The sequence below is a fragment of the Siphateles boraxobius genome, unplaced genomic scaffold, assembly GCF_051911475.1.
Source record: "Siphateles boraxobius isolate OS27281-9 unplaced genomic scaffold, OSU_SipBor_1 46, whole genome shotgun sequence".
Lineage (NCBI taxonomy): Eukaryota > Metazoa > Chordata > Actinopteri > Cypriniformes > Leuciscidae > Siphateles > Siphateles boraxobius.
The window spans coordinates 13,737,556-13,765,453 of record NW_027509097.1 but is presented as its reverse complement, the minus strand read 5'-3'; the positions used below and the strand labels follow the sequence as shown (position 1 = coordinate 13,765,453).

The 27,898-nt window shown below is 40.1% G+C and overlaps 1 protein-coding gene across 1 annotated transcript in view; it reads right to left on the bottom strand.

The window, feature by feature from the left end:
- odad2 (outer dynein arm docking complex subunit 2) overlaps positions 1-27,898 on the bottom strand; it is an 84,371-nt gene that overhangs the window by 7,559 nt on the left and 48,914 nt on the right. Inside the window, exons 12-20 of the mRNA XM_077200949.1 lie at positions 27,068-27,277; positions 25,971-26,204; positions 24,071-24,181; positions 23,742-23,896; positions 17,874-18,116; positions 14,450-14,564; positions 11,139-11,327; positions 10,709-10,930; positions 1,613-1,722 (exon numbers count right to left, since the gene is read on the bottom strand). Coding sequence (XP_077057064.1) covers positions 1,613-1,722; positions 10,709-10,930; positions 11,139-11,327; positions 14,450-14,564; positions 17,874-18,116; positions 23,742-23,896; positions 24,071-24,181; positions 25,971-26,204; positions 27,068-27,277 — 1,589 coding nt within the window. The remainder of the gene's footprint in view (positions 1-1,612; positions 1,723-10,708; positions 10,931-11,138; positions 11,328-14,449; positions 14,565-17,873; positions 18,117-23,741; positions 23,897-24,070; positions 24,182-25,970; positions 26,205-27,067; positions 27,278-27,898) is intronic.

The following is a 27,898-nucleotide window of genomic DNA, read 5'->3' as shown; positions in this document are numbered from 1 at the left end:
GTCATCGGTGGTCCTGCTTACTAGCCTGCGCGTTCAAGGCAGGCTCCGCTGTGGGGGAGGAGCTGTGGAGGGAGGGCTGTAGCGCAGCAGAGAGCAAGGGGGTTGGACCTGTAAGTTGTGCTTGTTCAAATTTTCAGGCTAAGTCAACATTTTCTCAAAACTCCCTACTGCAACTTTAACAGAAGTCCCCTTTCAAAGCCTACAGCGAACGTCCGGTTTGGACTACATCCCTCTACTTTCTTTTTTAATGACGTAATTAGTACAGTTTTTTGACTACTCTCCGCCCACAGGAATACACAAAATAAGGGGGCGTGGTCTTGTTGAGCTCCCACGGAGAATAGGAAGAGAATCGTTTGTAGAGTGTGTTTGTCGCCATGTCGTCGAGATGCTGTTATTTTCATGCCGGAGTCAATTCACCTTTGTTTGGCCTTCCCAGGGACGCTGTGCTTAGAGATCAATGGTTACAATTTATGTTTAACTCAGTTCCCGAAAAATATAATCCTCATTTAAAACTATGTGCAGCACATTTTGCCGAGGATAGCTTCCTCAATCTCAACCTCAATCAGTTTAATGCCGGATTCGCATAAAGATTGTTCTTGAAAGATGGAGCAGTTTCCTCTTTGTCTGGAGAAGGCGTTGTTTATGGACCACAACCGGTAAGTGTATTTTATCATTTAAGTTGGTGCGTTTAACCGTTTCTGTAAATAATTACACAAAGTGCAACGCTGTTTAGCTTTGTTAACTAGATGGGAATTGAAACTAATCCAACAAACCTTTTAAATAAGTGTAGTAATTCTATCAGACACCATCGATTGTTGGTGTTTGTAATGATCAGTTTAAATTATTTGTTGATTATATCTAATGTTTACTGTTTAACCATATGGTCGTTTAGCTGCAGCAACGCGAATCATTGTTCTATGTTTATGTAACGTTAATTACTGTAGTAAAGCCATGTTTGTTTACTATTCATTGCGAAGCTATTATGCTACACTAGTCATATGTACGAAATTGTAACTGTAAGAGGCGTGACCTTTCCGGGCAACGTGCGATAAGCTGCTGTCGAATCACAAAACAGGAACCGCTGGCACAATCAGAACTCGTTACGTATTTCTGAAGGAGGGACTTCATAGAACAAGGAAGTCATCGGCCCGTTTTTTGGACAGTGAAAACAGCGGTATACAGATAAGTAAATTGTGTGAAAAATACTGTTTTTTTTACACGCGAAACATGAACACATGTTATATTGCACACTGTAAACACAATCAAAGCTTCAAAAAAAACATGAAGAAGGGGACCTTTAAAGAATGCAAACTGTGGAACATTTGGTGTGTACACACATAGAAGAAGAAAGCATTTATGTAGAGGGAAAAGGCTAAGACAAGGGTTTTCCAGGTTTATGTGGACTCCAAAGAATTAATTAATGTCATTTTTATCTTTGGCTAAATGCTTCCTATTATTACAGAGCTGAAGTAGAATATAAATAAACACACATTGGTCATCACAGCTGATCCATTTATACTCATTGAGTGGGGGGTAAAAACAAAATTTGTTGCCCTCTTTGGTTGAGATTGGGAGGAAGATTATATCTGTGTTGCTAGCAGTCACTTTTTACCCATATTTAGCCTTCTCATTGGCCAGTGCCAGGCGTCGAATGTTGGCCACACAGCTGGCTGCCGCCTCCTGTAGGATCTCGTCCGTGGATCCGATCATGACGAGGAGGAGCTGTGACGGAGAGAGGAACATGTCAGAAACAGCCATCATAACAATCCAATAATGAAAACGCTGGCCAACATTCTCCTTTCATTAGACAGAACGAAAACCGCATAGCTACAATAACAGTCATTCACGAAGGCTTCTTACAAGCAGTTCTTTCCTGGGGCTTGAAGGAGACATCTAATCTGTTATTAAGCTATAAATGCAACTGTTTGCACACTGCAGACTTTTGCCAGAGGAGTTTACAGCTCCTGCGGCTGCCAAGGCTCGCTGCCTACTGGATGGCAGAGTACTGTGCCGGCTCATTAATTCACATATCAGTGTGTTTAGTTATGTTAGAAAGTGAGAATATGGCACAGAACCTTTTTGAAAGTGGAGTATATTAACAGAATTGTGTTTGTTACAATAATGAATAGGTTTAGTAGTTGTTTATAAACTCTCCCCTGAACATTTAGTCATGTACTAAAGCAACAGTCTGGCCGAACCCTCCCTCAGATCAAAGGTCATATCAGATCCCTCCACTTTAGCCTTGTTCTTGTTTAGCCTCTTTTGATCCTTGTTCACAAAAACGGGTTTCCTGACTCTAAAAAAGACCACTTTCCAGAACATTCTATATATTAAAATGTTTCCTTCTATTGTACATTGAGAGTTACTTATTATACTGTTGCACAAAGTGAACCTAAAGGGTAGAGTTTATGCCAATGCCACAGTGTGGTTAACTTGTACAACATGGTATAATGTAGTTGTTGGAGGAGAGAAAGACAGATAGACAGACAGACTAGTGGTGAGTTGTGTACATAAATCTAAATAAACACAAACTGTGGGCAAACACGCTGACACAAGTATTAAAAATCTGTTTGGTATATGTGTATCCTTCAATACAGCACCAATAGGGGGTCATTCATTGAGCTTCATCCAGTACGTCCCAGACTCCCAGCACATTTAGGCCAGACATTTTACTTTACCAAGCAGGCCTTGCTCAAATCAGACTCCTAGGTCTTTTTGATTTGATACAAATATATTGTGAATAAATGAATTAATAATTATATTAAATAGTCAACACAGTCTGTTCATTTATTCAGCATTTCAGAATTTCACAATTCTGGCTGATAGCAATACTCTATGTTAATACAATAGTCAATGATTATTTTCACGTTATGACCGATAACCAAAAATGGCCAATATTAAAATTTGATACAATACTGAAATATAAATAAAACAAAAATCATAAATCGGTCAATTTTAAATGCATTTTAAGTTATAATGTACAGTATAAAAATGGATTTTCAATTTGAGATTTGCTAAAAACTACATTTAAAAATGTTTTTCAATTATTAGTGTTTTAACTTTAAGTGTGCATTAAATGAGAGCAGTGTAAAAAAAGGGTTAGGTGTAAAAAGTGTAAACCACCCCCCAAAAAACCCACTTTATTTTACATACCTTTTTCGTAAAGTGTGTTAGAGCAAAGTTTGATCTCTTTTCATGTTATAAACACACACCAAGTTTATATAGACAACACCGAGCCAACCGAGACAAGCAAGACATTTCCAGAATTCCCTGCTAAAAGTTCAATAGTGAAGAATAAACAGATGGAAAGACTAATGTTCTATCTGTGAGTTCCACCAGATTCCTGAACATGCACAAAAAACTGGGAAAACGACAGCTTTGATACCGTCTCTCCTCCTGTAGAGTCTTTATTTGTTAAAACAGCTTCCAAGTTCTTTACATAATTTCAGGCTGAATGTATCAGTTATCATGTTCAGCTGGATTTGCCGTTTTAAAATAGATCCCAAAACACCTCGAAGAGGCGAACGGATGCAAGCACGAGGCCACAGCAACATGCCAGCACGTTCAGACAAGCTGCTTTTGTGAGCACTCAGAGGATGCCCACGACAGGGTCAGCCACCGTTAGCCAGAACTCATAGAGTGTTATTCAGCCGTGGCCAGACAGGGGCTCCTAGAGCCTGGAGCGGAGCCTCAGATAAGCACTGCTCTCTGTCTACTCCTGCCCCTCTCTGCTCTCCCAGCTGGTTTCTCAACAGACTATAATAGCCCACTTGTTAAAAACTCCCAAACCTCAGTAACATGATAACTTGCCTCATGTTTGAAAAATGAATGAGAGCCTCTAAGACTTTCTTCTGTCTTATATGCCGCAAGAGTGGGAGGATCCTGACCTCCAGGAAGGTAGAGCGAAAACATGTTTTCCCAGGCTTCTCATTCAGTACAAGCGCATGTACATAAGTTCTCACACATGTACGCATGCTTGGACACATATGCCATGTCACGCATGTAGGTGTTGCGGTGTTAAGTGCAGCAGCGGTAAGCTGCCGTTTCCTGAGGAGAAAAGCCCCCCGTTCACCCGCCTCTCCTTGTTCTCGTCCCCTTTCACTCTTTACTACATATTGCACTTTCCTCTCCATTCACACCATTGCTGAACTATAGAACCAAGTTTTAAATGGCTTGTGTCCTAAATGACCTGTGAAATTGTTCTTGTGATCTGCACACAAAATAAACATACAACAGATTTATTACAGTTTCAGTAAACAAATATACAAATGTTTTACATCTGTTTCAGTATAATACTTTTATTTCAGTTTTAGTTATTTTTTCAGATTTCAGTAAAAATACTGAAATTTGTATTAGTTTTAGGTAACAACAAAATAACAAGACTGGCCTGAAACTGTATTTACATATTATTACAGATATAGTTTCTTCTAAGCAAAATGGACATTACAACTAAAATATAGTGAAATTAATTGAAATCTAATCAAAATTAATCCAAATTGGAGTTGAAACCCCCCCCCCCCAAGAAATTACAAACAAAATTAAACTGAATTGGGACATCTGTATAAATACCAAGCCCCCCTTTACATAATTTACTGATGTGCTTATTTATATGTAAAGAAGCAACAGAAGATGCATCTCTTCTTTCCTTTCTACTGTTTTGGGTTGCATTTCTCCAACCCTTTGTATCATTCTTTTCCAGGCTGCCCCTATTTATTTTATTTTTTTATTCTTATGACTTGCTAAGAAACAAGAAAACAGCTTTTCACACTGATCTTAACCTTGGGTTATCATTGCTCTAAACCCTGCTTTTATCCCTGGATAAAGGAACGTTTCACGCTTTTTACCCTGGGTTATGAAACCGTGCAGATGTTAACCCCACATTGTGATGCCAAACTTGTAGAGTGTGAAACAATGCAGCCAATTGCGTGCCTCATATTCACGTGTCTTGTACAGTCAAACAAACACCACATGCTGTACAGTAGGGAAAAAATGTCAAATGGTGACAGAAAACACGACTATTGGAGGGAAGAAGAGACCGTTTAATTTTTACCTTTATAGTCCGAAAAGTCCATAAACTTGATAGACAAATATGCAAACAAGAACATTAACACCAGGGTTTGGGAATGTAAGTTTGAAACGGTAGCTTATCAAAACCCAGGGTTTAGAATAACCCAAGTGTGAAAAGCCCTAAAGTCTTAAGGCTGTTCATGTCATCTAAACACATCTCTTAAAACTTTTTCTACTCTCACACCTGAGGTACCCTGCATTCCTCACCTCAGACAAAACAGAGGGTCGAGTCATGCTGTTTCAAGACATAAAACACTGCAAACTTCAGACACATGCTACAGTAGCCAGATCAGAGCACTCAGCGAGAGAGTGAGAGAGAAAGAGAGAGCGAAGGGAGACTGAATAGCCTGAGTGTGTATAAGGACGTCATCTGCTTGCCATATCCACAACGGCTTTAAGCTGCTACACACAGACCATGACTAAAAGGAAACGCATGGAATATTTCTACAGGTCGAGGCTGAATCATGCTCTTTTTATATCTCTCCTTCATATTTTACATATTTATGCTCATTTGCATGCAATGCAAACACATCAACAGGACAAGAGGGAAAACATACAGGCTCAGGACAGTAGGACTTTCACACATGGCAAGCGCAGGTTTATGGTCCACAAAAAATTACCAGGATCTGGCAACTCGCACCAGTATGAATCCTCTCTAATGAAAATGGCAGATAATTACCGTTTGTATTTTGTAATATGTCACGCAAAGGTATTTTTGCCTATGAAAGGGGTTCTTTAATAGAAAAATCTAGCTAAAGCTGTCTGCGAGGATTTATGGTTTCAACAAACAATCTGTAAAGCTGTGGCAGTGTGCCGGAGGGAAAGGGAGAACGGATGAAAAGAGTTTTCTGAGCATCAGCCACAGCGAGGCACATCCGAATGAAAGCTCTGAGATACTGAGCGTACATGTCAAATCAAACGGAGTGTGTTTAATTGACACATGCTACAGGATACTCATACACACAACATGTTGAACAATGTTCGAAGTGTGTACGAGTCTTTCAGAGATCAGAAACCCTAGCCATATTAGTTCCCAAGTGGGCTGAACTTTCATACGTCTGTTTTTTGAGGTGTAACACACTTGTAAAATCACAAAAAGGCTTTTGTTTCAGAACCAATTTAAAATGTTCTTTCATATTTTATGAAATATTCAAATGGTACATTAAAAGTTGTTTTTTTTAGTTTAAATAATTTGTGTAAAAAGTGTAAAGGCAGAAATTGGAGAGGCTGGAGGGTGCTGAGACCATCTCTAATGTATTTTCCAGTGTGAAATATTTTCTTCTCAATGCTTAATTTCCTCTGCTAAAGCTTAGGGGACTGAGTTCTACACCATTAAGAACGTCAAGCAGCAAAGTTACAGACAGAACATAAGTCTGAGAGGGCACAGCATGCAAAGTGAGAAAGGGAGAGAGAGCGAAGGAAATCATTACAGCTCTAAGCTGTTGGGTGTACAAGAGCTTCTCACTCTGAAATACGATTGCAATAATAGCAAGAGGCAGTCTTGAGTTTTACACCCCTTCATAAATTAGACTGCAGTGCAGACATCGTTCCCCGATAAACTCTCTCTCGAAACCCATTTACAATGGTAGGAAATATTGTTTTAACACGTCTTCTGTCACATTAGCCTATATATCATATTTTAAATGTTCAGTTGTGCTCAGGTTGAAGCAGAAAATGTGTCAATCAGAACAAGTTAGGGCACAATTGAAGGCTGGTTGGTGCAACACATGTGCTGTCCAGTTTTTGTCATTGCTTGAACCGGGCAAAAAAAACACACAAAAGCCGCTGGTGGGCCCTCCCCCGTCTGGAGTCGAAGATGACGACGGGGCCTGGACCCGCCGTCATCCAACATCATTGCGCTAACCTGCCCTCTTCATGGATGCGAGGTTTCGAGATTCCTTAAGGAGAGTGGAGGCTACACCCCGGATCAGTTCGAATGATTTGGGATCGATTCGGGAGGGTGAATGTGGATCAATTTGCCACAAGCGAGAACACGCACTGTCAGACGTTCTTCTTGTTACCTCACTCCCAGCTGACGAGAGATGCTCTGACATCACGTTGGCCGAAAGCCAGACTTTACACATTCCCTCCGGTGAAGACTCTGCCTATGGTGTTATACAAAAGCATGGAGGAGAGAGTGTCAGTGATTCTCATGGCTCCAAACTGGCCGAACCAGCCCTGGTTTGCGGACCTGAGACAGATAATGGTGGCTCCCCCATGGCAAATCCCCCTCAGGAAGGACCTGCTGTCTCAGGCGAACGGCACAATATGGCACCCCAGCCCCAGGCTGTGGAACCTTCATGTGTGGCCGCTTCAGGGACCTTAAATGAGCGAGTCACTGTATTCACGAATGCTGGGCACACTAGCGGAGGCGAACACGCCTTCTACTAGGCGCCTTTACGCTCTAAAACGGGGAGTTTTTGCAAAATGGTGACAGGACATCGATATCGGCCCGGTGATCTGTTCCGTGTCGGATGTTTTGCACTTCCTACAGCACAGACTGGATAGCGGGAGTTTGCCATCCACACTGAAGGTGTATGCTGCCGCTATTGCTTCGTTTCATTCCTCGGTTGACAGGCAATCAATCGGTAAGCACACTCTGGTGACCAGATTTCTCAGGAGAGCGAGGAGATTGTGTCCTTCACAGCCGCCATCTGTGCCGCTGTAGGATCTATCTTTAGTTTTGAGGACTCTCTCTCTACCACCGTTCGAGCCCCTAGCTTTGATTGCTCTCCCTGAAAGCGGCTTTACTCCTTGCTCTCGCCTCTGCCAAGCACATTGGAGACTTACACGCGTTCTCTGTGAATGATGATTGTATCCGTTTCGGACCCGGCGACTGCAGTGTCACTCTCCGGCCGAGACAGGGCTACGTGCCGAAGTCACTCTCTACACCGTTCAAAGCACAGGTTGTTTCCCTGCCCACTTTATCTGCTGAGCCGTCATCCTCGCGTGAAGCTGACGTTCAGAGCGCTGTTTGCCCTGTCAGGGCTTTGCGGATGTATGTGAATCGCTCGGCTGCCTTTCGTCAGTCGGACCAGTTTTTTGTGTGCTTTGGTGGATGTACTAAGGGATGTGCTCTTTCAAAACAGAGACTTTCTCACTGGATTGTGGACGCTATCACATTGGCTTACGAATGCCAGGGGAAATATTGTTCCCTTAAAGGAGAACTCCGGGCAATTTTTAAGTTAATCTTGATCGTTATACCTTTGTGAGTACTGTCTATAGAAAAAAAACCGAACCGGATTGGTGCTTGCAACACGGATCTGTTCCCGAAAATGCCCAGAGCTCCCCCTCAGCTAAAACTGCAGTTATGGGGGCATATACATAAAGAGTGTCTTTGTGCCTTTTAACAGACACAAAATGCAATTAAAATGTCTGTCCAACATGAACAGGGCCCTTACATGTGAACAAGATGCGTTTAGCAACTTAGCCATTGTTTAAATTCACCTAAATAGTGTTTAAACGGCTAGCTGTAGTCTCACGCTGAAGTCCCGTGGGAACTCCATTGTAGCCAAAGGTAAATAGTAGTGTTGGGAAGTCCGGTTCTTTACCGCGGACCAGTTCTTTTGGACAGTTTGTTTCAATGAACCGGTTCAAAAAACTCTTTCACCGGTTATTTTACGTCATCACACAATGACGTAAATTTTTTCATCCCGTGGGGATCGTCAGTTCTCAAATGTCGGGTCCGAAAGAAACAGTTTTCGGTTCGGTGTACTGGTTATTCGAAACTGCAACAATTCTTGAGAATCACTGTAGCAAAACAGCGGTGATCGCGCGCACGCGCGCGAGAGAAATAGCAGTGTGCACGTGGGAGTAGCGTAGTGTGTGAAGAGTGATGATCGGAGTTGCTCACAAGTGAAGAAGAAATGGTTCGCGTTTGTGCCTTTCCGAATTATTCCAACAGAATGTGAAAATACAATAACTTATTTTCATCGTCTTCCTTTCCATGACCTCGATATTCTGCAGTTGTGGCTAGTTGTACTTCAACTTGATGCGCAAACTCCCATACAAGTAGCCTACTGCGCGCTAAAGATTACCGCATATGCAGCGAACACTTTGACAAGGATGACTACACAGACACAACACAGCGGGGCCGGTTGAAGAAAAAAGAGATTCCATGGACGAAGATGTGTGCAACCACTGTGGAGGTAAAGTAAACTTTATTTATCCTTCCATTTGGGCGCTGTGTTGTGTCTGTGTAGTCATCCTTGTACGGCACAAACGCGAACCATTTCTTCCTCACCTGCGCACTGCTATTTACCTTTGGCTACAACTTAGTTCCCACGGGACTTCAGCGCGAGACTACAGCTAGCCGTCTAAAACACTATTTATGTGAATTTAAACAATGGCTAAGTTGCTAAACGCATCTTGTTCACATGTAAGGGCCCTGTTCATGTTGGATGGACATTTTAATTGCTTTTGTGTCTGTTAAAGGGCAAAAAGACACTCTTTATGTATATGCCCCCATAACTGCAGTTTTAGCTGAGGGGGAGCTCTGGGCTCATGGCCCCCAGATTATTTGGTTGTATGAATATCTAAACATGCAATATATCAAAAGAAACAACAGATCCTCTGCTTAAAAAAAAAAAAAAAAAAAAAATATATATATATATATATAATCTAGCTTCATGGATTCTTTTTTTATCAACACTTGAATGTGGAAAAGTTTCATAAAAAATGCCACATTTTGAGCGGAGAAAAATCACGTTTTTGTAAAATACTGTGACCGTAAAAAGCATAATAGGGGCACTTTAACTAATAATAACAAAGATAAATGCTGTAAAACATGTATTGCTCATTGTTAGTTAATACATTAATCGTAAAGTGTTTCTGATGCATTAGGTTTAGCAGTTGCAGTCTAGACCTGTCATTCTAACAGCCACATCTTGAAATGCTTGATTTTTTGGCATTAGTGTAGAGCATTTTTCCCTAAATAACCCTGTAAGCACTACAATAAAACTTACATCACACCTAACACATAAATCTTTTTAGATACTTGTAAATTGAGCAATTAATACGGAAAGTTTTAAAAACCATGTAAGGCATTGTTGTCTAACATAGTGTGTATCTTTTGATTTGAGTGCCATATTGAGTGGATTCCAGAAACTGCCACTCAGAAGGTATCCCAGCAGTGTTTTGTCACTCCAGACCAGTCTGCCCTGGCCAAAGTCATGCCACAGTCACATTCTGCTCCTTCTTCCCAGCAGCTTGCTGAGCAACCGTTCCCCGCGCAACAGCCTTTGAATGCTCAGCAGCCCTGGCATGCTAGGGCACAGGGGATAAGTGGAGGGTGGTGGAGCGAAGCTCAGAATACACACTGCTGTTTGCTCTACTGAATTCCCATGACGGTTAGAAAACACTCTTATTTCCGCCACCCCCCTCCCCCATAACCCATCACCCCCACCTCACTTCAAAAAATAAAAAAACATGCCTTGTTCTCCAGTCCTTGTTGCTTGAAAATAGTCCAAATACATAATTTCAAAGCTTAATAGTGATGTTTTCACATCACACGCTGCAGTGTGCCAACTCTGCTTGCAGTATGCAAACTGAGGTTTTAGCAGTTTGCAATGCATAAAAGGAGATGTACAAGCAGGTTATTGGTATGCAAACGTATAAAACAAACATGAAGTATGATCAGTACCTTGACCACTCCGTTTTCGTGCATGGTGATGCAGTTTTTAGGGTCTTTAGACAGCTCAAACAGAGCCAGGGCTGTCGCTTGGTGCACCAATGGGTCATTTGAGCGGAGGTAGTGTACCAGTGGAGCTACAGCTCCAGCCTCCCCAAACGACACACAATTACTTCCCCATGTACAGCAGCAGGCGATGGCTTCCGCTAGGTACCGCCGTAACTTATCGTCCCCCTGTACATCCACACAAAGAGAGAGAGAGATAGAAACTAATTAAATAAAGTGACAGTTACTTATTTTCAAAATAGTTTTATTATCAGTAACAGAAAAAGTATATTACACCTATTGTGAAAAGACTATGTATGAACTTCATAAGGGTCTTATAGGACAATTCCAGAGAAGTGAATTTGTCAATGCGAAACATGGCTGGAGCAGCACTCACAGTGTTGGTGAGATCGGCCAACATGGGAACCACACCATGGTCTGTAATAACTGCCAGATTCTCCACATCTTTGGCAATTTTGGCAATGGCTGCGCACACACTGGCCAGCACATCTTTATTCTGTGATTTTAGCAAGTTAACAATGAGCTCCAATCCACCCACAAAGGAACGCACCATTTCCCCAGCATCCTGAAACAGAGAAAATAAGAAATTGTCATGATTTGTGATTGTACACAAGAAAATGGATGATTCAGAACGCTATTGTATGATTTATCATATGAAATCATTCACTGAACTATAGAGAATAGCTAAATTTCTCTTGGAGACACTCCAGCACGCTTTGGGGTGTGACACAGGCTGCGAAATTCAGCAAGTCTGTACTCGTTCTGTCACACAGGAAACCTGTACATGTCAAACTGAATCAGTTCACACTACCTAGAGTATATACTCACCTCAGAAAGGAAATATGGCTGACAAAAAGAGGATTTCCCATGTGAGTAAAGTAGAGCTGGTTTTAGGCTAGATGGTACAGTGATAGAGGGCACGTTTTCTCCTTAGGTCACATGGAGGCTCATGCCAAAGTCATGACAGGCAGCAGAGGGCCAACCACAGTAGAATAGTGGGCATTAAAAATACACATACCACACATACACATATCACACAGAAATGGCAACTTTAGTTACTTTTTTAGTTCCAATCCAGTCAATTCAGTGGTGCCAGAGAGTATGTAGCATGCCAGCATGGCACCAGGCTGTTTAGAATGATTACAAAGTAGTACAGTGATATCTTTAATGATGGTACAGAAGCACATCATTGTGATTTTGGAATCAGATGAAGCCAAACATTCAGTAAGCAAGCCTTTCTTGTATTGTGGAATGATTATGGAGTACCACAGGTTGCTGCTTCTGTTCTGGTCATGTACAACAAGATACAACCATGTCTTGAGTTCACCTCAGTGTGAATCGGATCCTTCTAACCTAGAGAACAAAGTCTAAAGTGCAGTCCTCTGGGGTTCTCCTGAGAAAAATAAATCTGCCCCTCTACAACCCTGTATTTCACAACACAGCTTAACCCTAATAAACCCTTAGACACAGCACAGTAAAAAGCAGCCTTCCACACTGCACACCCAGAAAGAGAAGCAGAGACCCAGCGCAGGTCAAGCGTGCAGAGTGCAGTGAAGACAGCAGCATCAGAGATGTCATGCCAAATTATGAGCTCTGTGTTTAGTGTGTCTGGGCAAAGATCAGGAGGAGAGGGAGAATCTACAGCGTGTCTCACACAGGAAATGGCAGTACAGGAATACTGATGAACACTGGGAAATAGAGAGAGAGAGAGAAAAGCGGGAGCAGAAGAGGAAGTATGGCAGAGCCACCAGCTGCGGAGGGTCACTGAGGAACCCTTTCAACCCAGGGCCCACAAAAACATCCCCAACTAAGTTCCACATCAGCAAACACAGCACGAAGTAAGACATGCAGAGAGAGAGGAAGAGCGAGGGAGAAAGAGAGAGAACGGATGAAACACAAAATGAGTACAAAAACCAATGTAAGCCAAGCTGAAAGAGGGAGAGGAAAAGGAGTGAGAAAATGAGAGATACAATTTAGGAAACTGCACTCAAAAAACATTATAGCATTAAGGGAATTGAGAGAGGTATAACATTTTAAAATATATACATTTGGCAGATGTTTGTATCCAAAGCAACATAAAGGAACTAGTGTCACAGAAAGCCGATTGTGTTTTCACCTCACATCACCTGTCTTGTTGTGCCTGAGCATACCGTAAATACTACAGTCAACGGCCAATTCTCACGAACGTTTTGCACCTGCTTGGTGGAGAATATGGAAAAATAACTCTCCATACCAGCAGATGGCAGTAGTCTGTATTTATAATTCAAAGAGAGAAACTGGCAGAGCTAAGACTGCAGAGATGCAAATGGTAAACATAATAGCATTTGACAGTCATATCAATAGGAATCCATAGGATCTGGAATTTTGTAGAAGAGTGAAAAGTTTTTCCACACAGATTTCACAATGGGATCAAGTTAGTTGCATGGATTTGCAGTGTTGACCAACAAAAATTGTGATTTCTTTTTGAGCTGTGCGTTATACACCACTACACTATTGACAAACAAATTTCGCTAAAATTGCTAATGTGGCCACAATTTGATTCTTTGGGCTAATTAAGCACAGTCCTCATTAAAGCAGACAGCATTATTTATTACATGCTGAACATCATCTGCCAGTAAAGGAACAAAGCACAATCATACAGTAGCACATAATCACTAGAGGATTCATAGTAAGTACCAGCTGTGAGTGCTGGTAGGGATTTTGAAGTCCCCAGATGTGGTTTTTCAAGCATGATTTTCATAAATTTGGCCCTGCAGCTACTAACTCAATCCACATGGGGCTTTATCTAAATAACTGCTGCTGTGTGGCTGATCAGGTTCCCGGCGTGGATGGGTACATAATTTCACAGAGTCCTGCTACCAACCCTAACTCTCCTCTGAACCGTTGCACTACAAGAAGTGAACCTGTATTGTTTTTAGCCGCACATCACAGCAAGGAGAAAGAAAAAAATAAGAAATTCAGAGGCAGAAAACTGTTTGTTTAGACAAAAATAAACATACATTATACAAACAATGTTCTTTTTTTTTAACTGTGCGGATAATCTACAGGAACAATGACGCATTTGTGTTAATGCGTTACATAAGAGGCTCAGGAAAGCAGACTTGCTCTGTGCCAGCTATGAGATTTAACCTATATATAGATAAGACCGACTGATTTGTTAGTTAGCATCTCTTGTTCTTCGTGTTCTTTAAGTATCGATACCACAATGGCATTCAATTTTGCACTGCCATCTATCGATGTTATCTCTAGGTTTTATCTAAATTACACTGCTTCTAGTGAGTTTTAAAGATTGGTCTACACACTAATGAATTCCCTTAAATGTCCAATAAAGACGAAGCAACTTGGGCATAGCTACACATGATTTTCTCCATCATCAAATCTTTCCACCTTGTATATGTTGTATCTTTTTTATCAAAGTCTTTCTGTCTTCTGTTTCTGACCTTTTTTGCTTTTTCGTCCTTACAGGTACTGGTTCTCCCATTGCCTCTGCTGGTATAGCACGATACGAAGTGTGTTCTATTGTTTAACTATCACACTTGGCATCACCAAACAACACTAAGCTACTATCAACAACGGCAGTAGTCTATAACATGAGGTTTCTCCTACAGTATGTTTAGTGAAACCCTGCGGTCGGAGATGAACGGGGTAACATTAACCTGTGTGGAAACTGGACATAAATAAATGTACCTTTGCATTTTCAATGCAGGGGCAGATGGCCCAGGCAGCACTGGCCTGAACTTCTGGATTGGGGTTCTTCAGCAAAGACCAAAGAAGTCGTACGCCATCAAGACAATCGATGATCCTAAGAGAGAAGAATAACAACTTGTCACTTCTGGATACTGCGAGAGACGTCACACCAAGCATACAACAAACTGATTTATCACCCCCGATTACATAGTATACAACGCAGTGTACAGTGTAAGCTCATGCATTTATTCTCCAACATGTTTATATGTCTGTTTTCCCAGGGTTCAGTTTGGCTCTTGCAGTGGACTATCCCTCCTGGTGTGATGATGAAAACATTCCAGTAGCAGATCAGAAAGCTGCTCAGCATGGCTTTCCCATCACATCCCACCTGCTCAGTTCCTTACGCTGGTACCCCCTGCTCACCTTCCAACAAATCCATTCAAACATATTCACATCAGCCTGGCCGAAAGCTGACCCGTACAATGGTTTTAGGAGGTCCGTGCGGATATTTATAGCCAACCGTGGACAAACAAACACACACACACACACACACACTTGCACAGAGCGTGACGTTTAACTCCATTCCTGTCGGTGATTCGGAGGAAAAAACCCAGAGAAAGTCAGTTTTCCAAGTCAAACATTCTAAGAGACAAGTATTTCTATATTTCACTGCTTCTGAGTGAGGTTTACTTAAGAACAGGCTGTATTTCATGCTGTGGATATGATTCTACTAAAGGATGTAGCCAGGCTCTGGGAAGCACGGGAAAATGACTCTTCAGTGCGGTCCGTTTGTCATGTATAAATAACATGTAACCTGTTTCCCAGGTGTGCATCCAGCGACAGGGCCGACATTCAATGCTGTCATAATTGCTAAACCACGCCGCAAAGGGAGGCACCAGTGAACGGAGGTTGGGCCAAGCACTGGTCAGAGCCATCTCAACACCAAGCGTACCCCCCGACCCCATCCTCATAATAAATCAGTTTGAGAGGCATGATAACAGGGAGAGCCCACGCTATCCTTAGAGGCCACTAAATCCTTCAGGAGCAGGACATAGTCCTGCACTTGGACAGGTAAGACGTACTCAACACTACAGCAGTAGGATTTACTTAGAAATCAGTCCTTAGGCTGGTGAAGCAGTGGAAGTTCATAGTTTGGGATGTGCACCAAATCCATGTTTCTCACAACAATGGAAAATTCAGTTGGAATTAAAGGTGAACTATGCAGGTTTTTTACCTCAACCGATCAGCTCCGATTCGGAGTCATTGGAATGGTTATATTACTCTTTTCGGGTTGAATGGTGGTCGTTTCGCACCCCCCTATCGCATGTGAGCGGAAAAAACACACTTGCAACTTTGAGCCGGCGGGCCGCCGGCCGCAGCATCAGGAAGTGTCGCGTGATATCAGGTCTCGCGATGTAACGAATTGCTTTACGGAAAAAAAGATCTGATAAAATGAGCATCAAACAGAAATAACCCAGCGCCGTATACATGTGGTGTTCGAGGCGCACATACAATACAGACTGCCGACAGTTAAACAGGGCGTGCGCAGCTCTTAAAGGGACCACACCTTATTTCCACTCGTTACAGCTTCTATCCTATTGAACAGGTACTGGTGTACAGGGGGAGGGAATCCGGCCGTAAGTGCAGAGCCATCTCTGCGTGAGTGCTATTTACGACAGTACAAGTTCTTCACAGCGACTCTAGGGGTCGCTGTTTGACAAAAACGGAATTCCTACTTAGTGCTGCTTTAACAGATTAACGAAGATCAAATATTTCAATAAATCATTTTGAAAAGGTAATGTTTCTTTTCCCACAAATGATTTTGAGATTTACAGATAATTATATACCATGTGGAGGGCAGACCATCATGTATTCTTTGTTCTGGTCTTGATTTCAGAAACAGGCCTGAATATGCTGTACTACTAAAGAAAACAATGATCAAATATGAGCTATGCTAATTGCTTTGCAGACTACTCTGCTTCATTCTAAAAATAACCATCAACATGGAACACAAAGGAATTAAAACACATTAAAAAGACCGTTTACAACTACAAGGAAATGGGAACAAAAAGATGAATCCTAAATATAGATTCCATGAGAAAATATGTTCTTCAAGAGCTGTTACACAGATCTTCAGCACTGAAGTTCTTGGTCACTCAAATAGTTAAATGAAATGAATGGACTTATTTCTTCAAAAACAAGCTTTGTGGACTTTTACTACACCACTGTGCTTTCTCACATCCATAAACGTATTAATCTTTCAGACAAAGGCTGTGTGAGCTTGGGTGCTGAAGAGAAGGGGAACAAAATGCTCTTCATTTGTGTCCAGCCTTAATTAAGAAGAGGACTGCAGTCTATAACAGTCTTGTAAAAGCAATGAAAGTCAGATGTGCTAAATATACAAAAAGGCCAATACTCAAATCTCTGTGAATTACATGGCAGTTTTGTGCTTTGCATATGTTTAAGACAATGATTCGTATTCCTGATTCGATTCAATTCAGATTTAATTAAATTAAGATTCCTTTGGGTAAATTTCATTTATAATGTCCATTTTGCTTATAATATGAAAGAAATTCTCTCTCAAGAGAAACTATACATAATGCACTATACATACAATTTTTTTTTGATTCACAAAAAAAGAACTGGTTCATAACACTCATTTGTTAGCCAATTGGACTACATCGTATGTTTGTTTTTGTCGGATGCAGCCTGAGAGAGAAACTCAATAGAAATATGTTTCTTGCAATTATTTCACAGTACACCATATTTTTATTGCATGATACTCAATACAGTACAGTCAAGTGCACAGAGTGAAAAGTTGAAAAAGACATTCTGTACACTCATCTGTGCTTATGCTCTCCTGCCTGTTTCTGTTTAGCAAGTCCAAATGGCCGTTGTCAGAAGTGCTTTTCAGCTTATACAAACTGACCGCACTGAGACAATAAAAGGCCTCCACCCTAGCCACAGCTATGAGTCTCACAGCAGGTAGAGTAAACACAGATCTTCAGGCCCTGTAATTACAGCACCAGGGCTAAGGGCTCTCACCCTGCATGTGTGGAGCATGGAGCCCGGTCAAACTGCACAACCCTGGGCCTGTTGGATCCGCTGCAGAAGCGGTGAACATGTAATCTTTTACAGAGAACAAGAACAATGCCTTGTCATTCTAAACCAAGCCAATGGCAACAGTGTAAGGGATTACAGGGCCAAGGTTGGACACTGAATATTGTCAGCTGTTGGATTGTTTCAGGACAACTGTTTTGGATCCAGGTTAATTAGGTAACACACAATCACTGAAAACAGTCTGATATGGACACAGGGAAAATCTGTTATAGTTATACTGTACAGAGCGTTATTATTTGACTTGCAAAGGACATATTTAAGAGTGTTGTAAAGATACAATCAATCAATTTAAGGTACAACTTACGTCATGTTCTCAGGGTCAGTGGCACAGGCTCCCACGGCCCTTGTGACGTTGACTAGTAGGGCCTGGTTGGTACCAGTGAGTAGGTTGACCAAAGGCTTGATACCACTGCTCCTACGGATGGTGGCAAGATTCTCTGATATTTGGGCACATTCTCCCAGAGCCCCCACTACATTAACGAGTACCTCTTCAGGTTGGTCTTTGAGCAGACGTACCAGAATCTCCAGTGCCTTATACTCCTGAAACCTGGGAGAGAGAGTAAGCAAGAAATGATTACTCGTATGCAAGCCCAAGAAAATGGTACATACATAATTTCCAGAGTGCTTCCAATCAAAAACAAATACAAGGACTCCATATACCAAGCCATCAATTGGTTATCTGCAAGAAAAATAGCATTTCCTGTTGCTTCCACAAAATGAGCATTTCTGGTGCACTCTTTTTTTAAATTTTTTTTTATTTGAGCACATTTCTTGTGTGAACACACTTGCTTGTAATCTCTACACCATACAATTGCAGCTTTTGAATTACGTTTTGTAATGAATAGTGAGTTTAACCCCTGTGTGCTTAAATTGTTGTTTAAAATGTGGTATCTGATAATGGGATAATGGTAAATCCAAGAAGAAAAAAAAGTTGTCTCAATATTGCTCTCAAGGACCTTTCTTCATTCGACACAAAAACATTAAATGGGTTGTTTATTATTAGATGAAGCATTTTTTCCATCATACAATGGATTGTAAAAACAAAGACTCAAAACCATAAATAGCAACAGGAAGTATTCGTAAGATATCTGGGAGGAGAATAAATCCGGTGATCTTATATTGCCTCAACATTTCCCACGCTGCTCGCAATATGCATTTATGCTCAATGACCACATTTTCTGGTTTGGAGCAAGAAAACAAGAGCTTTTGGTGCGATTCTGGCCTTTTTTGCCAAGTAGTGGTAAACTACAGTAAACATTTAAAAGGCATATAATGTGGTCACAGGGAGCCTCAACTAATCTCTGATGTACGGTTAAGCTATATGGCTGTTTTTATTCACAGTTACGGTTTCTGGCTAAGCAGCCCTGATGGCCATTGGAAAGAGTGTTCAAGGTCATTTGGCTCTGGTCAAAGTCAACCAACATTTTCTGTCGAGTAAATTTAAAGAATAGCTGCCAAAATTAGCTCAGCTCTAAAAAAAAGAAAAAGAAAAAAGAAATAAGGCCAGGCCTATGCTCAAACATAGCATGTAAAACAGATGCCATCAGAGAAATGTTATCAGTATGCTACATTAAAGTTGTGGAGTAATTACAAGTTACCTCTGATAAATGGACTGTGGTTGTTGTCTATTTTTGTAAAGCCAACACCAACCTGCCAAATAACCTTGCCAAGAGAAACAACATAAAACAGCACCGGTCAGTCGCTACCACAAAACAAAGGTTAAAGAGTGAGCATGCACTGTTTTAGAGCTCCTAACAGCATCCTAAATGCTCCCATTGACTCTTTGATTAATAGTACAGAACTTTCTTTGCAAAGCACATTCTTATAGTTGTGAGAAGAAGATCACAGACAAAGGATATTTAATGTGGGTGGCTGAGGAAAGACTGGACAGAAGAATTTTTAGATCTGTAAGTGAAAAGTAAATGCCAAAACAACTGACCCTTTGCTATAAGCCCCATCCTAACCCTTCTGGTGCTCTTTGGTAGGAAAAATGTAAGTTTTTTTTTGTTTTGTTTACTTCATCGGAATGGTACGAAACTTGGTAAAGGTTTTGGCACTTGCTATGTGAACACACACAACAACAACAAAAAAATCATGGACATTATTTGAAAAGGTTAAATGCTCCAGAAAAAAATAGTCACACTTGTGCTCTTCACAGTCAAAAATGACCTCATTGGAAATGAATGGGAGACAAATTTCATCTAGTGAAACTTTTGGTACTGTTTATTAAAAAAAATAAAGTTTTGTTAATTAAATTTGGGTATATGAACTTGGTGTGCTGTCAGGGTGTTGTGCCCTCAGGTGCTAAACTATCGTAGTGAAGTTTTTCAGCAAGGAGCTGCCTCTCGATATTTTAGCCCAATCTTTTTTATTCATTGTTACTCTAACATAATTTTTAGTTGCAGTTTACCTGTCATAGTTTATCTATGTTTTGCACACGAAATAGATTCTGACATGGTCAAAGCAAACCATGGGATAGCATTAATTAAACGTCACAGTTCCGGTAAATGATTTTGACCCTCTTTTTTTTGTTGCCATTTCAGATTAATATTTATCACTAGAAATTACTGCATAATTAAGTCTTTAGGGCATTCTCAGCTGAAAGATTACTGTGATCTTGCAATAAAAGCTCTATATGAGTAAAAATTCAAGTGAATATCAGCCTTTGTGTATAATTATAATAAGGTTATGATTATAATCATTCTAATATTTTTCTTGTTATAATATAACCATTTTAATTTTATGCATCATTAATCAGTTAAATGGTTAACATATGCCTTTCCCAGCATATTTGTGGAGGTCTCACATTCTGTTCAAGCACGGCCACCTTCTAAAAGCCCCTTCAACCCAGCCCTGAACCCCTCTCTCTGCTGGACTCGCACGGCCAGCCCTCTCATCAGCCACACAAAGACATGCTGTCTGCTGCTGGCAACACCAGGACTCTCAGCTTGTGTGCTTTCAGTGGAGAAAAATAAGGAGGAAAAGCACCTCAAAATTATTACCACTGTAAAATACATTCTAAAATGATTTTTGCCTTAAAACGCCAGACTGGGATTGTTTCTGAAATGGCACACCAAGACCAGATGGATCGAGAAAACATTCCCTGGTAAGTGCTCACTGACCTAGTGCTCCCCTACTTCGACAGATTTCATTTTCATAAATGGTTGTTTTATTCCAAATGCTGCGTTTGACCTTGATGCTTTATATGTTGTACAAAAAAAAACATTGTAATAAAACCAGTTCTTTCTTCATGTCCAAGTATGCATTAAATATTCTGCCAGAAACACAGTGATTTTCTATACAGCTGGCATCTAAAACTTTCAACCAGCCACCTGTGCAAGTGAACAGAGTTTTCACCAGAGTTGATTTTGTCCTCACCACAGCAAGGCAAAGAAAAAGCACCTCTAATCCATTATTCTTTATTATCAAATTCAGACATAAAACACATATTTGCACCGACCAGACAGACCTGATATACAGACACACATATCGGGATTTTTAAGACCAAATAATGGCAATGCTATAATTATAACTATAAAAAGAGTAAGAAAAAATAAAAGTGGAAACATTATGTTTTGTGGGAAAAAAATACTAATTTTCAAAAGAATTATAAGTATTGAGATCTAAGAACAAGAACTACAATGGTACTATAATTAAAATAACTTTATTAATGTCAGATGGGTTCTGATTTGCAGTCAGTGTTTTTATTGTTCACCACCTGGGGGGGGGGGGGGGGGGGGTTTATGGTTTGGGGGGGCACTCTGAAAGTGATTCCAACAATATTGTTTCTTTCTGACATGCCAGTATTCTCTAGAACGATTTTTAAAACCTTTATGGTTAAATAGGCTAGCTATTCTTTTTGGTGTGTGAACGGGCCTTTATACATCAGTAGTGTTCACTTACTTTGTTTACTGGCTTGTTTAATCTCTTTTAAGCATAAGTTTCAATGAGGCTTCTTCAGAGGTATTACCGCGGCCCTAATCTTGACAACTAAATATTTTTACAGAGCATTGCTTTTTTTAGAGGACACTTATTTGGCTAATGGGACATTAAGCGAATTGAATGTGGCATGGGGCACCTGCCTCTAGTTTCAGCAAACTAAGCCTGATGTAAACGTAGGATGAGCTTTTGTCAGTTTTGACTTATGAGGTGGAGAGAGAGTGGCCTTTCTGCTACTGGGCCCTTTCAGACGCAAGCCTCCCTCTGAATTCCTCTTTCAATACTATTCTATTGCGACTGGTGTGGAGCCAGACAGTAGATCCCTCTACAGATCCTAGTCTATAACAATCCCATGAAAAAAAAACTCTTATCATAAACTAAAAATGTAAATTTATCAGCTCCTTGGCCTCAAACTTGTGAAAATAACACCTGATAATTTATAGACAGGTAATGGTGGAAATAAATAATGCATTTTTGAGTCCCCAAACGCATAATGCAAAGCAAAGTATTGTGTAAATCACTTTTATATGAGAGTGCTTGTGTGACAGGACGGGCAAGCCAGATGAAGATTCCAAGATTTTTCGTATTTATGGGGGAAACTGACTGGCTTAAAAGACATCAGCCGCCAGAAAAATTACACCAGGAAAGCCTCCAGGACGGTCATCATCTTTGCTAAGTGACGTTGGAATAAAGGCCAGCGTGCTTTACATGACAAACGATTTAAGAGTCTTTTAGCTTACACTCCTGATTATTACAGCACGACTGTTTCAGAGAAGCATTCCACATCTTCCAGATCCCACTAGCCGCACTAATGGAGCAACGGCCTCGACTAACACATCATGGGCGTCTATAAAATCAACACTTTACTTCATCTTTTGTTAGCGGTATGGGTGAAAGAACAATTTGAATTCCTTCAGCATAAAGTCATCATAAAAGATCAGAGCTCATTGACAGAGTTTATAAAAACTTTTGCTCTCTCTTCAAATAATCACTTCTGTAGCAACATTCAGAGCAGACTCGGATGCGCAATGGTGACAGCTCTGAGCCATGGAAAATCTGAGTGTTAGAAGTGAACAAATGAGACATCTCATAAAAATGAAGGATTTGATTGCACATCCCCAACCAGACCCCTTTGTGGTACACGATTTGACCAAATCTGGAGCCAATTACGCACCTCACATTGACTTGACACCTCCTAGTTTAAAGATTCATGCCACATTGAGATCAGGTGGTCTAGTTGACCGAGCAATGAAATGTAGATTTTAAGGAATGGGAAATTCTTTAAAAATGAACAAAATCTTAGTAGTATTTTTTCCAAACAACCTTTCTTTAAATCATAAACTTTATGAAATTAATGAAAAATGCTAAACAGAAAATGTATGTGTGTCTTTGAGAAATGTAGTTATTAAAGGGGATATCTAATGCTATTTCATGCATTCTGAGTTATTTACACTGTTAAAGAGTTGGTTTCTCATGCTAAACATGGCCAAGGTTTAAAAAAAATTAGTTGGACGTATGACGGAGTATTTCTGTGCAAAATACACTCCTTCAGGATTCGTATAAGTTTCGTAAATTGTTTTTGAGTATGGCCCTGTATGACGTCATAAAGGATGGAATTCCTTGAATGAGTAAAAAAACAAAAAAAGTGACAAAAAAAGTTTTATAAACAAGGACAAGTTTGACGATGGATTTGCAGATCGTTTGAAACTGAAAGATGGAGCAGTCCCAGGTATAAAAGATCCCGGGAATGAGACGGAATTGCAGGGGGTATGTAACATCAAATGTCTGTTTTGTTGACAATCGGCGCGTACTGTAAGTGCATATAATAAACAATACGAACGTTTAGTGATTTAAAAGTTTTCCAGGGATAATGCGATGATGTATTGTGCATGACTCTTAGCTCCGCTCACGGCACATCTCCAGGAGCTCGGCTGTTTTCAGAAAGAATCGGTACAGCGTATCTGTCTTTTATAATTCTGATAAAACTGAAGACTCTTCGGAGATATGAAGGATGCAATACTACTATATAGGTCCTCAAGATTAACATGATATTAGCAGAAACTGTGTGTGTTATGAACCCTTTAAATGAATTAATATACTACTTAAAATATTCCTTCCACTCATAATGCATAATTATGGTTGTTCTGAGAGGATGGTTGTTAATAACTGTCATGATTTCTTTGAAAAATTAAATAAATCTTTTTGCAGAGGATTTTTAGTAACATGCACATACTTAGCTACATTTTCCATGCTGATGGAACATTTCCAGATGGCTCCAGTTGTGGCGGCTAGTAACTGCTTGTTTCCAGCTTGGTTGAGCAACATGACCAGTGGCTTTAGTCCGCCGTACTGCCGCACCAGATCACGGGTATGTTTATCTTCTGCACACTAAAACAGGAGTGAAGCCACACACACATAAAAACCTTTAAGTAGTATCGAGATGTGCACTGTATTGTGACAGTCAAAGCCAGGACTAAATTAGTACGCCATTTAATTTTTACCTCAACCTCACCCTTTTATCCATTGCCAAAGAAAAGTGTAGTTGAGTGTGTATGGCCGTACCTTAAAGATAGCGCTGGCACAGTGCATTTGGAGCTCCTGGTTGTCACAGCTGAGGTTCTTCACCAGATCCTCAATCATGCCCTCAGTCTGTATAGCAATTCTGTAGCTTTTCTGCCAATACAAACATGCAGAATGACTTTCTACGCTGAACACCTACTGTAAAAACCACTCTGCCTTGCCAAAACAACACTGCGTGCAGCGACATAACGCTTATTTCATCCTAAGGTTTCTTGCTTCTGGCATCATACAGTCATTCACATCTTCAAGCTGGTCCTTAAATAGAAAACAATCTTCCAGTCAAAAAGTAAAGTTTCATGAACAGTATGTTTCTTTTTCAGCCATACTTTGCACTGAGTGTCCTTATATAGTAGCTTTATATGTAGCATTTGTAGCTTGCATTATGTGTCATAATACTTTAGTAAATGTAAATATACTTTATTGTATTCCGTAGTATTTACAGTGCCATGGCATATAAATAATACATTTGAAATTCAAAATTACACTACCATTCAAAGGTAGGCCTATTTTTTTAACACACCAAGGCTGCATTTATTCGATAGCTACAAGCATAAACAGTAATATTGTAAAATATTATTACAATAAAAATTACTGTTTTCTAATTTAATATATTTTAAAATGTAATTTATTCCTGTGATGGCAAAGCTGAATTTTCAGTCTTCAGTGTCACATGAACCTCCAGAAATAATCTAATATTCTGATTTGTTGCTCATTTCTTATATCATTTTTATATTATGAATTTCTTATTACCAATGTTAAAAACAGTTAATGTTAATATAAGTTTAATAACGCTTAATATTTTTGTGGAAATGTTGAGATCCCCCCCCCCCCCTTCTATTCTTTGATGAATAGAAAGTTCAAAATAGCCACGTTAAAAATCTTAATTCCTGTTTAAAATCCATTAATAAAAGTAATAATTTCTTTCAAAATGACTTTCAAATGGTAGTATAAGACATTTTCAAGTAAATATTTTAAGCGTCAGGGCCGAATTTACAAAACTTTCTTAAGAATAAAATTCTTCTCAACTGCTATTTTCTGCTACTTATAAGAATATTTTGTATTCCCATAAAAATGTCTTAATATTGTTCTTAAGTTCTTAATATCTATATAAGTTCTTAAGTTCTATATCCCCAAAAGTAAGATGTTTAATGAAATTATTTGGTTGTTTCTAATATTAAACATTACAAAACACTAGCTACATATAATACATATTTCTAGTACCATTAATGTGGACGAGTACTCTAAAGTGACACCGATCAGTCTTTTGCACATATATCTCTAGCTAGAGCTAGCAAGGCAGCACACACAGATACAAGACCTACAGTATTCATTCTAGAGAGAGCACAAGAAAGACGGCAAATGAATGGGAAAGACCACTGCATCTTGAGACAGGGCCTATTTAAATAACTATTTTATTTTGGCACAGCGCATTAAAAACATGACGCTGAGTGATTAACTCCCGTCAAGCCAGTCGTGCAAAAATAGTTTGCATGCTTGTCGTGATATCTATGGTAATCTGCAGACAGTGCAAAAAGACAGGCTTAGGGGTGTTTTGCATTCAGCGAGTCTTCAGCAATACCCGCTTTTCGATCACAGAACACCAAAGCCTTTCATTTTCTTTTTAAGAATGTTTTAGATGTTCTTAAGATAATATCTGAGAACTTCTTAAGAATATTTCAAGAATTGTATTTAGGAACATTCGAGCGAACTTCTTAAAGTTTATCTTGAGAATTTTCTTGAGAAGATTCTCATGAATCCAGCCCCTGGTTTTGGTGCAGCACACAAACTAGTACTGTTTTTTTTTTTTTTTTTTATACCAATAGGGCATTCAAAACATGCCTAAACTCATATTCTAAAACTGTTTTGAACAGTTTGAGCAAACCTCAGAAGCACACTCCTGCAATGTTCCCACCACGGGGATGAGCACGTTCTTTTGCGGTGATTTGAGCAGCCGAGCGAGCAGAGGGATACCCCCGGCCCGGCGGATGGCTTCCTTGTTCCAGGTGCTCTTGCTGCAGCTCCAGAGAGCCAGAGCCCCACAGCGCGCCACCTCCACATCCCTCTCCTGCTCCTTACTCAGAGACACACCATCAGGCACGCAGTCCAACAACTCCACCTGCAAGAAACAACTTCAGTTTGTTGCCACATTTTAAAGCACTTTCCTGTGCTTGAACTTTGAAACAATCCAATAGATTTGTCACTCTGTCTCAGATGATGTCATGCTAACATTACATTTCTATTCCTTATGATGCGTTATACTGTTTTCATTTCACTCCCGTTAAGGTAGAAGAGTCGTGGCATGTGAAAACGAGTAGGAATTTGTTATTAGTGGGGTCATGGTGTATTTTATGACATCTTCAGTGCAGGATGTGGAATACAATATCCTGCCCTGAAGCTGCCAACATTCATCTAAACATTCATCATCAGCCAAAGATTGGCTGTTACTTAAGAGGGCTTGAAAATTCAGACTATGTCACACCAAAATCTACAAATGACCACATCCTTCAAAGAGTAAATTTCATGTTTCCCTGCTGTCAAGTCAGAAAGGCCACTTTAACACAGCATTACACGCGTGTGCTGTTCAGAGGTGGTCTGGGACTTTAAATGTAACTAATCTATGATAGCAACATAGAGAACGTCCGAGTCTGGCCCCGAGTAAATATACAAAGCAGAGTAACACGTGAGCCCTAATCATACCGAGCGTCACTCTGTCAATAAACACACATGCCAGGATGAGGGGGAGAACGACATTCAATCTGTTTTTACCTGCAATGTGCTCCCTTTGATGCTGGCATTGAAAATGATTGGGAGAAGCAGACTGAAAGAAAGAGTGAGTGGAGAAATAGAGGCTGGTGTACACATGTTATATTGCTCGTCCCTTAACATTCTCCGTCCTTTTGTCTCCTTTCCTTGTGGTAGTTCTTAATCAAGGGCAACCTGTTTTGACAAACGCATAAGCACAGACTTCATGTTTCTCACCAGTCTCTTGATGCCACCATGCTGTCGGACTGTCCTGCGGGCCCGTCTGAACTTGGCCACGTTGGCGATGGTCTCTGCAGCAAGGCTTTTTAGCTCTTTGTCAGGGGAGTCCAGGATAGACACCATGGTCTGCAAACCGCCCAAATCAGCAATGGTCCGCCGAATCTGGGAGTTACAACTGATCTCCTTCAAGATCTTCAGAGAACCAATCTAACAGCAAGGGAGAGTAAAGTATCCATTATAAGAATAACTGCTTCATATACCTGATGGTGTTTCATGTAGAAATCATTGAAATTTTTGAGTTTAACATTTTTTGAAAGCTCAAACTTTCTCTTACACTCAAGAGAACAAAAATGGCAGTGGCCTCAACACATTTCTGTTTGATATGCTTTTTTTCAATAATAGTAAGGTGTTAAAAATAATATGTAAATACACAATCGTTCAAAACATTGGGGTTAGAACTTTTTTAAAAAAATTATACTTGTATTCAGCAAGGATGCATTGAACAGAATATACCGTAAGTGACAGTAAAGACATTAATAACATTACAAATGTTTTCTATTTCAAATCAATTCTTTTCTTTTGAACTTTCTATTCATCAAAGAATATTTCCACAAAAATATTAGGCAGAACAAGGAAAAAATGTTACAGGATCTAATGTAATTGTTAAATACCTTTAAAATATGCTTTTCTTTATTTCTAAAGAATCATTAGACACTGAAGACTGGAAAATTCAGCTTTGCCATCACAGGAATAAATTACATTCTGTGATGCTCCAGAATGTAACACGATGCATTTAGAACCAGGGGGTGTAAACTTTTTTAATTTTAC